Source organism: Aulonocara stuartgranti (genome assembly GCF_965226115.1).
Source record: "Aulonocara stuartgranti genome assembly, chromosome: 18".
NCBI classification, from domain to species: Eukaryota; Metazoa; Chordata; class Actinopteri; order Cichliformes; family Cichlidae; genus Aulonocara; species Aulonocara stuartgranti.
In genome coordinates, this window is record NC_138954.1 from 18986955 (window position 1) to 19000393 (window position 13439).

The 13439-nt window shown below is 40.8% G+C and overlaps 2 protein-coding genes across 4 annotated transcripts; both read right to left on the reverse strand.

Moving 5' to 3' along the window:
• Window positions 1-2358: 2358 nt before the first annotated feature.
• On the reverse strand, window positions 2359-7505 carry tmem275a (transmembrane protein 275a). 3 transcript variants are annotated; one of them, XM_082512159.1, is made up of 3 exons: window positions 7492-7505; window positions 5371-5529; window positions 2359-4606 (listed from the first exon to the last, which is right to left on the reverse strand). In XM_082512159.1, the coding sequence occupies exon 3, from the start codon at window positions 4566-4568 to the stop codon at window positions 3948-3950; it is 621 nt and encodes a 206-aa protein (XP_082368285.1). In that variant the 5' UTR covers window positions 4569-4606; window positions 5371-5529; window positions 7492-7505; the 3' UTR covers window positions 2359-3947. The 3 variants fall into 3 exon arrangements, with proteins under 3 accessions (XP_082368285.1, XP_082368284.1, XP_082368283.1); XM_082512158.1 differs by lacking the exon at window positions 7492-7505 and adding an exon at window positions 5715-5898; XM_082512157.1 differs by lacking the exon at window positions 7492-7505 and having other exon boundaries at window positions 5371-5898.
• Window positions 7375-12933, reverse strand: kncn (kinocilin). The gene is made up of 5 exons (XM_082512165.1): window positions 12601-12933; window positions 10499-10567; window positions 10331-10402; window positions 8838-8931; window positions 7375-7615 (listed from the first exon to the last, which is right to left on the reverse strand). Exons 1-5 carry the CDS (start codon window positions 12752-12754, stop codon window positions 7546-7548), a joined length of 459 nt encoding a protein of 152 aa, XP_082368291.1. The 5' UTR covers window positions 12755-12933; the 3' UTR covers window positions 7375-7545.
• Window positions 12934-13439: the final 506 nt, after the last annotated feature.

The following is a 13439-nucleotide window of genomic DNA, read 5'->3' on the forward strand; positions in this document are numbered from 1 at the left end:
AAAGCTGTTTTGTCGCTGTGCCACATCTTGTCATGATGAGGAAGAAGACGAAGGCTTCGTCTGAGGTCAGCTGTGTATGCTCAGCAGTCCTGCCTCGTTTTAGCATCACTAACAATCAGTATTGGTCTGGTTGATGTTTGTGAGGGGAAACAGTTACATTTTTACTGTGCACGCTTAATATCTGACATACCAACACACAGCGGAGCTGAAAGAAAGCAGCTGGCAATGGATGTGTTCTCACAGTTTATCACAGTGGAAACAAAGCAATGTTTCACAATGTGTCAACATTTACTACCACTTGTTTACTGTGTGCCTCTGCTTCTATGAATGTTCTTTCACTTCAGCTTTCTGACAGACTTTAGACATACTGCTTTATTCTGATAAAGCAAAAGTCAGCAGTCACAAGGTACACATGCAGGATGGAAAAAAAGAAGAAGAAAGAAATCCAGGTCACAGGCTGAAGGCGGTGTGTCTGCTAAGGGTGTTTATCATTACCCCTAATCTGGTACGAAGCACTGATGCAAAATCTGTCCAAGAATTATATCTTGATTTCAGCAATAAGGAAGACTTCCTTCTTGTACTGTGGAGCTGTAAAACCACTATCTGGCTGGTGATGAAAACCCCAAACGAAAATGATCCACTTTTTATAGCCTCCCCATATTACAGTGGACATTGACTATGTTGAGGAAATCACGGCTTTAATCACTATAAAAATGACTTTAAAAGCAGTCTGTGTGGACACAGGTGACTTCAAGGGTCAAAGGGCGATATCCATTTGTTTTTTTCATGGCATGTAAGCTGAACTAGTGCAGTTAACGTGACCGTCCCATTCCTGAACTTTGCCCCCACAGGCCATAAAAATGTGAATATTTCTACTCAGCCTGCAGCTTTGCCACAAACCCATTCACCTTCAAAAGGTGGTAAATCTTCCAGCCTTCAGGTGGATAAAGGTTTAACGTGTTATACAAGTCTCTTCACTCCAGCCCAAGAGGCAGAAGATGCTGGGAACATGTTTGACAGAGGTCCGAGGGAAATGTTTGGGACAACATAAACCTGGAGTGGTTTTCATGTTTTTGCAATATACCAACTGTTCTGCCGCAGGTTTAATCACAGAATCCCATTATACGCAGTCGATGCATGACTGACACGACGTCTTGGCCGAAGTCCTCGTCTGGTTCATCCAGTAACTGTGACCAGCCTCAACCAAGCATCTGCTGCTTCAAACTCTTTCCAGCACTTTACTTCACTGTCACTGTAAACGTATGTGTCGGTGCATCATTCGAAATGCATTTATTAGAAAACCAAAGTATAATGAGATTTTTTTAATTTTTGCTACATACTAATGCCTCAAAATCTCTTTAGGGTTTCATTAGTGGTGCTGACAACCCAAGACTCACTGTATCAGGAATTTAGCAGAGGTATTGAGTCGCTTTTGGAGTCTGAGGAAAACATCCTGGGTCTATTTTGTCATCTGTGAGCTTCCACGGAAAGTAGAGCACCCCAGATTTGTGCCTTGATCATCCTGTATGTACAAAACGGGAGTGGGGGCAAGCGATGGTCTGCTACCCTGATTAGAGGTGATTATCAGGTGAGATTGCCAAAAACAGTTTCTTGTCACATTTTCATACTCTTTCTAGGAATATGATGGAGACTGCAGACATTTGTGACAGCTTCCTCTACTGATCTTTGAATGCCAGTAATTTTTATGTGGATTCAAATTCACTTAAATATAACCCACTATAAGACTGGTTAGTGTGATTTCCACAGGAGAGGCTTGTTATGAGCGACTGACATCTCTTGGCTTGTTGTAAAATGACAGCCGCTTTTCCGTAACCTCACTGAAACGCACACATGTGGTTGTAGCGACCTCCAGTGGTAGCAGCTTTGAGCGCATACGCAAACACTTAGCAGAAGAGCCAGATGGACCTCATATGGAGTTCTTCACTCAAGGCCATCTTGATCTAATGTGTTTGGGTAGATGCAACATTTCTGGTTCTTCACAGCAGATTTTCAGCCAGGCTGCCTGACTGAAACACTCAGTTATTCAATCAATTAGTCAACTGACAGAATTTAACCACAAAAAAAGGTAAATAACGCAAAAGCTTGCAGATTTGACCCCCTGTTCTTTACCAGCGTAATTTGGGTGTCTTCAGGCTTTGCACTGCTGCTGGGAAAAATAAAACAAGCAAGGAAACTGGGGTGGACACTCACCTCTATTTTCAAATGTGCCATAAACTTTAAAAAAAAAAACCCAATTGTTATAATTACTATATTAACAGTAATGCAGGTCATTTTTAGTGGAAGAAGACTACACAAGAAATATAAACTTGAAAAGTATTTTTTACAGAAAGAGCCTTTTTATTTATGCCTTTTAAAGAAATCACATTGGGTTAGGGTCCTTTAAATTAGAGTCTTGACAAAAATATTCTATCCTTTACATGTTTTTTTTGTTTCACATTTTCTATAGGTGCTACACAATTTAAAACACACAGACAACATTAATCATTCACATCAGGGTGTTTGCATTCCCGTAACCCATTTTCTGAGCATGCAAAATTAAGCTTGACACTCTAATTTAGCATCAGAGGCGAACTCTGAAGAAACACCAACTGGCTTTTTTTTAAAAATGTCAAACAGTGTCTGTTTGTCTGTATGTATGCAACTGCTACCTCATACAGACTTCTGAGCACATCCTGCATGCATTTATAACACAAAAAAACACAAAATCACTGAGTCTTTCTTATCAATGCTGAATAGAAATCTGGAGCCAAACAAAGGCTTTCCGCAGAAAACTGCTGTTGTGCACTTTTTTATAGCCCTCATTAGTTTGATCCTGATATCTCAGTCTAAGGCAACTTTTCCTTTCAAAGGAAATCAGGGGTTGAATGTCTACTAGGCAGATTTAAACTGACATGAAGCCATCACAGTGACGGGGAACAGATGCATTTTATATAATTGGAATATCTAAACTTCTTGGCTTTCCAGTGCTGTCAATGTTAGGTCCATAGGAGGAAAACATCTCCTGTGAAATTCCTTTGTTCACATTTAGAAAAGATGCTCTTATAGCACTCTAAAAAAGTAATGAAATGCACGCTGAGTAAGAGGAGAAAGAAATCCTTGCTCCGACTGCATTAGGAACTACCGAGTAAAGCTCTGATCAACATGACCTTAAACTGATGGGGTTGCCTTCGATTAAAAGTTTAACATGTTATAAACCGCCAGATGAAAAGAGAGAAACATAATATTCACAGCATTGATGATGGTATTCGTTACATCAAACTACAGAAATAATGACTTCGAACGACACTGTATATAGTTACACCTGTATACATTGCAATTGGCTATTGTGTGGTGCAATCCCTTTGCATTTCAAGGGAATATTGCTTTGGCACATGTATGACCTATAATAGCTTACACCCCCAAAAAAAGCTGAGCACTGAGCATGGCACACAAAATGCCAAATGTCATTAAATGCGTTTCCGTCCAGTTTAGCTACTGACCTTTCACGTGTAAAGTTTTCAGAAGAAATAAATAATCAGATGTTTAGTCTTTTTTGTTAGTTAGCCCTCTAAAGTCACTGCTGAGAGTTGAGGTTTCCATTAATCAGAACAAGAGTGAAAAAGAGTGTTTAAGGTTTCAGACTCTTTGACTTCTTCATGAAATCAGTTCATAATGCCCCACGTTAAAAACAAAGACCTGTAAGAAAACGACACGAGAGAGGTAGGAATTTGAATTCCGAAACCTTTGATCCACAAATACTTGCATGCTATTTACCAGTTGGCACGGCAAGAAAGTAAATAAATGAATAAATAAAAGTGTAACTTTTGACACCTTTTCACAACTAGAAATATGGCAGTACGTAAACTAGAGAATACAATCACACCCAGCAGCCCCTCTGCCCAGAAGGATATTTACACTACTAGCATAGACTAAGAGTTTCTGCCCTGCTAGATGACCACTTCTTCACGTGGTAGGTTGAGCTTCACCTCCCCTCCTGCTGCTGCGGAGGTTGAGTAGACTGCGGTGGCAGAAACACAAGACGGGCCGTTTGTCTCCATGGTGAAGAGCTTGCAAGGTCCCGGCAGGGCTGCATCAGCATCAGGAGCCTCTTTTTCTGAGCTGGATGCCTGGGATGATGCAGGGGAGGATGTGGGGCTCAGCTGCACAGCTGTAGTGTCCTGCAGCGTGTGCTCGCTGGTCTCTATTTCAAACGCTGCCCCGCCAGCCTGCCCGCCGTGTCCCATCAAGCCAGCCCCTCTGCCCCCAACCTTGGACCTTCGTGAGCTGTGTGGAGGCGGGAGTCGACTGCACACGCAACACGCTCCGAAAAAGGAAAAGGCCACCAGCAGCAGGATAGGTCCAATGATGATTGGGGGGTTGGCAGAAGGCATCAGTGTGCTGAAGGCGAATGCTCCCACCAGGGTGATGTTGAGTCCAGCCAGCATGATGCATAGGCCACAAGCACAGCAGAGTGCCGGAGAGGGCAGGCCATGAGGGCGAGACTTCCTTTTCTTCTGGGGCTCCTTTTTAGGCACAGGGGTGCCGGTGTTTCTATCAGCGATGACCATGTTTTCCCCTCCAGGCTCTCTGGCTTTCTATCTTCTATCTTTTTGTAGATACACAAAATAAAGGAAAATAAGCTTTTTTAAGTCATTACAATGGCACTGGTGTGCACATGTAGAAAAGCTCTGTCAATCAGTGAGCTTTGATCTGTCACCTCATTGCGCTGCTACACCTACAGAATACAGACATGAGAACAGATTGTAAAAAGTTGAGTGAGCAGCACTCAGGTAGTGGTCATCTATTGGTGACACCTGCATAACATGTGAAGACAGCTGGCCACTGAAATCTTCCTAAATCAATTACACTGTTTAAAAAACAAAAAAGGATCTAAACAGCACCTGTACAACAGCCGCATGGACGGGCAATTCACTCTAGATGGCCTAAAATAAGCTCCGTTAAAAAAAAGGGAAGCATGAGCCCATTAAGAAAAATCCTCAGTGGTACTTAATAACATGTCTTTAAGATGGCATCTCTATTTATTTTCTCTTAAACTGTGTACAGTCACCGTGCAGCTGCTTCATTCATGCCACCCAAGCCACTAGAGGAAAGGCTGTGAGTGTTTAGTTGCAATCAAATGAGCCCTTTCATTCCAGCATGCACCCATTCAAGAGCAGACAGGAGACCTAAGCAGAGGGGATGTGTGAAAAATATATTTTTGTAAATATGTGTCTGTAAATGTGTGATATATCGCAGTTGGCACGTTTATAAAACGGGTTTTGCTTGAGAGGCGTTTAAATGCGCCTTTACTTCCACTGATGTTGCATTTCTGCAAAAATTAAACCATGAAAGAAGGGGCGAGACACTCACCCTTTAGGTTGATGCACTGAAGGTCTTTCCATTGTTTGATCAGCAGATTTTCACCGCGGTTACCGGTCTTCTAATTAAGGGGCGAAATAACTGAGACGCTGAAAGGGCGAATCAGCACCAAACAAACGATTTTCATCCTGTTCTCGTGGCTTCACAGTCCTGAGGGCACAAGTCATGAAAGCCCTTCAATCACTGGCTCAAGCAAACACGCACAGACACACATACACGCGCACACACGATTCAAGGCGACCGACAAGATAAAATCCGAGAGTGGAAAAAAAGAAGAAGAAGAAACAGGCAGAAGATCACTTAGGTGAAATGGCATTTCTTAGGAGCAGACACACCGCGCGCTGCTGCTCCAGATGTGGACCGAGCAGCACGTAACACCTGACAGGTCAGCCCGAACCGGAAATGGTGTTCCAGACATCTCTGTCTGTGTGAAGCTGTCATATTTTCATTCATTCATATCTGAACTGAGCATATTCCCTCCGTCGCCGGACCGCTGGATGCGAAGCTCGTTCCCGAGCCACCCCTGTGTGCGCGAGCGAGTGTGCAAGTGGAGGAGGGAGTGATGAAGGTGAAAGCTGTTGCTCTCTGCCTTCAGCCCACACCGCAATGTTGCTGATTCTTGAAAAAGGCAAAGGATTTTAATTTATTCCACAGCTCTCTCGAAGATAAAAATGTTTTATCTAAAATTATTATTTATTTATGCTGTGTATTATTTTATAATATAATTCAATATGAATATTTTTCTGTTAAAATATTTATTTATTTAATATTATAATTTAATAGAATAGAATTTAATATTATAATTTAATAGAAAAATAGAAAAAATATTATATTCATTCATTTTGTATTATTTTATGTAGCTATTTATTATTTTACTATAATTCAATAAGAATATTTTTCTATTAAAATATTTATTTATTTGTTTATCTATTATTTTATATTATAATTTAATAGGCAAAAATATTGTATTTCTTTACGTGACTATTTGTTATTGTATATTATTTATATGAATATTTTCTATTAAAATATTTACTTGTTTATTCATTTTGATCTTTTTTTGATCATGTAGCTCATGATGATGATAATGATCCAGTGTCTACATTGTTGGCTATCAGCTAAATTAACTGGTAATAAATCGAGGATAGCTATTATTAGACCAACTTTTGGCTTGCTGTGGTAAAAGATGAGTCATCAAAACTCAAAAGGGTCACGACCTTTGCAGTAAGTCAGCTAGTTTGCAGCTACTGAATCTATACATGACCGCAAAAGTGTGTTAGTAACAAAACAGTCCTTTAAATGTTTTAAAAGGGTTTAAACCTTCTTGTTGCCACCCAGGTTATTTACTTATCTTGTAAAATATGGACTATATTTGTATATGCAGTTCATTACGTGCTCCTCCACTGTCTAACTCCCAGACACAGGGGGATTGTGGTGTTGTGATTTGAGGTTTGACAATCAAGCTGCACCGCAGACTCCTCGGGGCTCCTGTTGTGCACAGCTCATGAACACAGCTCGGCATTATTCAGCCTCACAGCACGTTACACTTTTTTTGTTGCGCTTTCTGCCGGTGCTGTCCTGAATATCAATGTATTACGTTTCACTGCGGAGGGGGTGGGTGGGTCGCAGGTCACTGTGTGCACGCCATGGATGTTGCCACGTGTGTGTATGTGCATTCATTTATTTGTGTGTGTGCTACTCATGGAAATCACATTAGGAGGGGAATTGAATAATATCCAAAACCCATCATCGCTTAATGACTGTCATAATTTTATAATTGGTGGCATAGAGCATTTTACCATGATTAGAGGAGCTGCACAGGAGTTGGACTATTGGGCCTAATTTGCTTCACTCAGTGTCAGGATGTAAAATAGAAAAAAAACTCCACTAATGATCACAATCTCTGGATGTTTATTAGATGACATGCTGTTTTATATATATATATATAATGAGGTGATCTCAGCTAACATGATGAGCTGATATCACATATGAACAGGAAAACGAGATTTATAAAGATCTACACAGCAGAGAGATTTACACAGCAGTACTTTTTTGTACTAAGTGTGAAGGAAGATCAATACAGAAAAATTAAACTTCTTCTGCAGAAGTTGCAACCTTCTGCATCCGGCTTCCTTCACATGGAGCGGCCAGTCTTGCTACGTGATGACCTCATGGCAGATCTTGATCTGAAGGCTTAAGTTTCCGTCTCGATAAGACATCCGGCATGTCCGCAGAAGTCCTGCAAAAGACAGACGGATCAGTCATGAGGGAGGCTTGCGTTGTGTTCGCTGAACTAAAACCTTTTCCTTGATATAACTGAGATTTTAGATGATCTGCACTACGTAATTCCTCATCTGTTAAATAACTGAGCCAAACAGTGCATCAGTGTGTTATCTGGTTTGTTTTTCTTGTTTAAATGAGACTATAGTGCTGAAGTGTGACTTCAGTTGTCTGTCTTTCAAGATGCTACACATTGAAAAGTACTCTCTTTCACAAATGTCAGTGAAGACCTGAAAAACTGCTTCGTTTTGAAGGTCAGTGCAGACTCTGCTGTCTGTTTGTTGTCACACAGGACAGCGCATGAAATGCATGATGACATGATTGAAATATATGTGGTAGCGCCATTGCCATAGTAACAAAATTAAAAGTGAGTGACTTTGAAAAGGAGGTGATACTTGGTAATGTTCACTTTCAAAAACCCCCCATTCTCCTCTAAATTGCTTGTAGTCAGCCAACAAAAAGCCCCACGTCATTATGTAAGGCGTTTTGTTGATTCTTTTCTTGACAGTTTGGCTATGGTTTAAAAAAAAATGTCTTTAACTCTCAGAAATAATAAAGGTAACCCTTACCTGTCTGGATAAACCTAGTTAGAAAGTCATTCAAATGGAAAAGTAGAGACTGAAGTGCTGAAAGGAAGTCAACATTCTCTAAGTAGCGCATGTCATCAGTGAGACTGTCACATAGTAACATTTCAGTGTTTTTTCTCGATCTTACTTTAACACCTTAGTGTTTATATTATAATTTTTAAAAATAGCAAACAGTTAATTAATATAAGGCATAAAGAGCAACAAGAACTACCAATCGGGCGACACAGCAGATCTGTACATATCAAGATTCTGAGTAAAGCCCACGATAGTACTGCATGTGAGATATACTGCACTACTATGGAGCTGCTGGCTTGTGTATTATCACAGCTCTCAAAGGTTTTTGTAGTTTTTCCAAGATCCATTCATGCCCAGATTAGATTCTTATAAGTCTATCAACATGCTGACTAGTTTCTGCAAAATGTGATTCATACTGCAAAGCTTAGGAAATTAAAAGTACTCTTATATCCAGGAAACATAGCATTACAGTCACAGGAACTATATTACAGATAAGGTATATTGAAATGCCTTTCTGCTGTACTGTGGTACCATTCACATCCCTATTTTGATCATGTATAATTATCAAAGGAGACAGACCCCTCATCCGGGTTGGCTTCAGCTATTGTTCCAGCCTCCACAAAGGTTCCCATACGACTCTTAGACCGTTCCAGATTAATCTGACTGTGAGTCCCTGGCAAGACAACAAGAGAGCATGGAAGCATTAAGTGTAACAGTACATGTTTAACTAGCATGTGAAACAATGAGCACTAGATCATACTGAGAAGGGTTATACAGAGGGGAAAACACTTATTTGGATTGTATAGTCACATATATGTATATAACATGGGCCTTAACAATTAAGGCAGATAGTTTTAAATGAACGCTTAACTTAAACTAAAAAGATAATAACAGATACAGGTGTGGTTAAAAGTTTACATACAATCATTCATTCCTCATGGGCATGAATATCATGGTAGTTTGGGCTTTTAATGATTTCTTTGAATTGTTCTTTTTCCAGATTGGAATGATTGTACAGCGTACATGTACTTTTCCGTCGAGCTTGAAGTTGATGATTTTGGACCCGGGGCTTCTTTCTTGGTCACCACTCTCTCAGTCCATGTTCTCGTAACACTCACTTCACTGAACAGTAACACTGGTGTTCCAGCAGTTTCCAGTTCCAATGTTGACACATCCGAATAACTTGCATTTATGAAAATTGCTTGAACTGATTATGTTGGAATCTGTGGTTGTCTAGAAATCACTCCAAGAGACCTTTTCAACTTGTGTAAATCTACAATTCTCCTTCTTAGATCTTCACGGAGTCCTTTGGACTTTGGAGTGAGTGCTATCAAACAAAAAAATTTTAAGCTGGCAAAGATGATCGTGATCGCGATGACTACTGAGAAGTAAACGGACCTTGGCCTTGTCAAGTTAAAAGACAGTGCGCATGTAAACCTATGATCATAAGCGTAGGTATAAGCAGCTCATCTAAGTGCAAGAATATAGCTTCAGAGAGGGAATTTTAGGACGGGAATGCAGGCACTCCTGAATCTTCCTGTGATTTTGACCTTCACATATGATTTCAATAAGTTTTAATATGCAACATTTAACTCAAACTGATAAAACGAAACAAAAACACATAATTTGCAAATGTTTCACTCAGTCTGGTAATAGTTTCCATGTTTGAAGTCAGCATGTCAAAAACATGAACCTACTTTCACTGGAGCACAAACATGCACAGATGCACAGTTGGCTGCACAGCGCAAAAACTGTATGCAGACAAACGTTTCCCCTGGCTCATATTTGTTAACAATTAAGTGAAAAAAAAAGCAGTTAGGAAAGAAGGAAATTATATTATTTTTTTTAAGCGCACTCAGTGAGACATTAGACAGATGGCTGAAGCGCTCTCTCTGATAACAGCCTGAGCACAACATCTGCCTCGCTGCTGTCAACTGCAGTGTTTCTACAGGTGTCTGAGTTTTTATCAAACAAATAAGGCGCATAGACTCAATGCAGATCAGTATCAAGTGCCTTTGAGTGTTATACGATAGCATTATTAACTCACTGGCTCGCTCCTTCATTTCACCCACCTTCTCGTCTCAGTGTCTCAACTGGCTGATCAGGAGCAGGATTGGCAGGCGCGGGGTGCACTCTGAAGTTCGCTGAGGATTTTAGCCAAAATGCCTTTTATTGTTATCGTGAACACACTTACAAATAATAGCATCGAAAAATATACAGGTATATATCAAACTGCTTACCAAAGGATGGAAGGATGTGGTTGACGTTCAGCCAAGCTTTTATGAAGGGGTAGATTGCTATTAGCAGGCCTGGAAAGCATAACAGTCCAATAAATTTATTAATTAAGGCCTGGCTTTACTCTAGTTCCCTTATGGTTGAAAAGCAGCAGATTTACTGCAGTGTTAGTGCAGATAACTGTCACCACGAGAGAGGAAAGCATTTGGTGCTGCAGATGCAATGAGAAGCCTCATTAAAAATGGGCATAAATTGTAATAGTGTATTAAAAAATACAAATTCAATCACCTGCATGGACTAATTCACACCAATCAGTGTAATTTATTTTGTTCAGTTGTTTGAAATGCAATCTCACTGCCTCCTGCTCCCGTGAGCCTTAACGGCTCATAAAAATAACAGTTTTTAATAGAAGTTTCCATACTTGGAGACTTTGCGGAGAAACAATAAGGCTGTTTGATGAAATATCTATTCCCAAACTGAAATCCACTCGACAAAGCCTTCAGATTATTCTCAGTGCAGCAGCTACAGTGTGCGATGTTTCGTTCAGTTCGACTCAAAGTACAAAGTAATATCTGAACCGCTGGGCTCATGTGCCTCTCTGTGGCACTGTGCTCCAATTCAAACGTTATTGATTTCCCTCTATAAGCCAAAAGATCTGGCATTACACCCCCGGCAAGTCCTGAGGGTGGCTGTGATGCATGTTTGTGCTTAAAATGTCATGAAACTGCGGAAGGAGTAAAAACAATCTGCTGAGAACACTCTGTTCATACTCATTAGTCAGCCTATGTGTTGGAGGCAGCATCGCAGCACACAAGCCCCAAAACACATAATTAGATGCTACTCAGCTGCACAAATGCTGCCAAAGCGAATGTTTCTGTCAAGCGGCTGTGCGCAGTGTTGATTTGTCAGATTCTTAGTGCACATTACAAAGTCAAATTAGTTACTGAAAGATGATCAACTCATCAGAGAGGATGTTTTTTGCATTAACTATGCATGCACTCTGATGCCATCGTCCTGTGATTGAAAACCCTGCCCTTTTGCTCCTTCTCTCCAGGAAACCGGTAAAGACACTCCTTTATCTTGGCAGCCCAGTTCCTCTGGCTATCAGCTGGCTCCAGTTACAGCGCTGTATCAAATGAATGAGGGATGGAAAACTGACACTGACCGCTGATCTTTCACCTGAGTTTTTGACATTTCATTTAAAATAGATATTCCAGCGAGATATAAATGTGCGCTCCCTCACTTTTTTGGCCTTCTTGAATTGGATTTTTAGTGAATTAACAAATTAACTCACTCACAAAGAAATGCACTGTGTAATAATCTCTCCGGTGACGCACCATAATGTTTAGATACAACTATTACCTAAAACCTTCTGTTTAACCTCTTAATATACAACGTATCACTGGTAAACCCTCCCGGGCCAGGGTTGAATTTTATTTTAGCTACATGCTACATGTTAAATCAGAAAACTGTCTGAAATGTTGCATTTTAAATTTTGGCACTACAGTTTTTCTTTTAACGGCTTTTCCCACTTGAGCCTCTTGGCCAATATATCGATTGGACTCTACCCCTAACACCACATGGGTCACCAGATGACCAGGTGGCTGTTAAAAGGTTAAAAAAAATGTGAAAGCCACAGAAATAGAGCATAATAAAATACACTGTGTGGTAATAGCAGACGTTTTAGCATCAAAAACTGCTTAAAGTACCTGAAGTAAAACTACTAATTTTGCAAAACCTTAGCCAATATTATTGTATTAATAATGTGTATTAATATGTATCAAATGATGTGTATAATATGTTATTCTGGGGGGCACAGAGAAGGCCAAACATATCATATGGGCTCTCTCAAAAGTGTGTAGTTGGACATCACACGGACTTTGTACTCAGTTATAAATTTCTTGCATGAACCTCTGTTGTATGAAAGTTCAGGGCTGCAGTGCATGAGAGACAACAGATCTGTCATGACCTCCTGAAAAATGTCATAAGTTAAAAGTTACACACAGCAATAGCAAAAAGCAGGTTTAATAAACAAATGTAATCCAAATATCCAGAATCGGCTTATTACCCTCCCTATAACTGCATCACCTATAAAATCTTAAGACACACTCACCGAGGCCCCCCGCTCCCAGGAAGATACCTCCGACTGCATCAGCATCGCATTCCCTGGATACCCCAATGATGATGCAGCCCGCCACAATGCTGAGCAGGGCTGAGCCTACCCGTAGCCCGTGGTACTCTCCGGTGCTGACAGGGTTCATTCAGCACGTGGATGCTCCCCGCCTGCTCCCCCCACCACATGCACTGTGGAGCCCCGACACTGTGCTCTGCTTTAACTTGGGCCCTCAACTTTAATGTCCCCGAGCCTCACCCCGCTTCGTCTTTCACTCTCAATGATGCAGAAACACTTTCTCTAGTTAAGCCTCAGTCACTATATTCTGTTTCTTAAGATACCTCATGCATCTTTAAAGATAGAGCTCTGGTTTCCATTGACATAGAAAATTAGAAAACTAGTGGCTCTGACTCTTTTGACTGTGAAACCCATGCTACAAATCTGATCATAGTCCTCCGGCATCAAGTATCAGGGCTGCGGCAAATACCCTAATTGCAATTCTCAAACTGTTAACAAGTCTTGTAGAGTTGCAATATGCTGAAACTTAAAGGCGAGGTATGGCAGCATGACTACAAAGGCAGCACAGAGGAAACTGTGACAGAGAGACAGTTAGATTACGCTACTTTTCTGATTTGCCTGTGAGCTTGAAGGGAATGTGTAATGAAAGGTTCAGAGAGTTCTCCATGTGGTGGGGGCCTGAAGCCATCCACAAAGGCATGCAGTTGCCATAGGAATAGCATATCCATGGCAACGGGGGAGGAAGGGTGGGTAGGGGGTTAGAAGGATTAACACCGGTGAGTAGGGTAACAAATGAGCATACTGGGTGGAAGAGA

Excerpts from the sequence above, each read along its gene's own strand:
- tmem275a (XM_082512159.1), bottom strand. The coding sequence starts at position 4,568 with ATGGTCATCGCTGATAGAAACACCGGCACCCCTGTGCCTAAAAAGGAG.
- kncn (XM_082512165.1), bottom strand. The coding sequence starts at position 12,754 with ATGAACCCTGTCAGCACCGGAGAGTACCACGGGCTACGGGTAGGCTCA. Across the intron at positions 10,568-12,600 it reads AGCGGGGGGCCTCGGTGAGT|GCCTGCTAATAGCAATCTAC; the intron begins GTGTCTTAAGAT and ends TATGCTTTCCAG. Across the intron at positions 8,932-10,330 it reads TGAGACACTGAGACGAGAAG|GGACTCACAGTCAGATTAAT; the intron begins GTGGGTGAAATG and ends TTGTCTTGCCAG.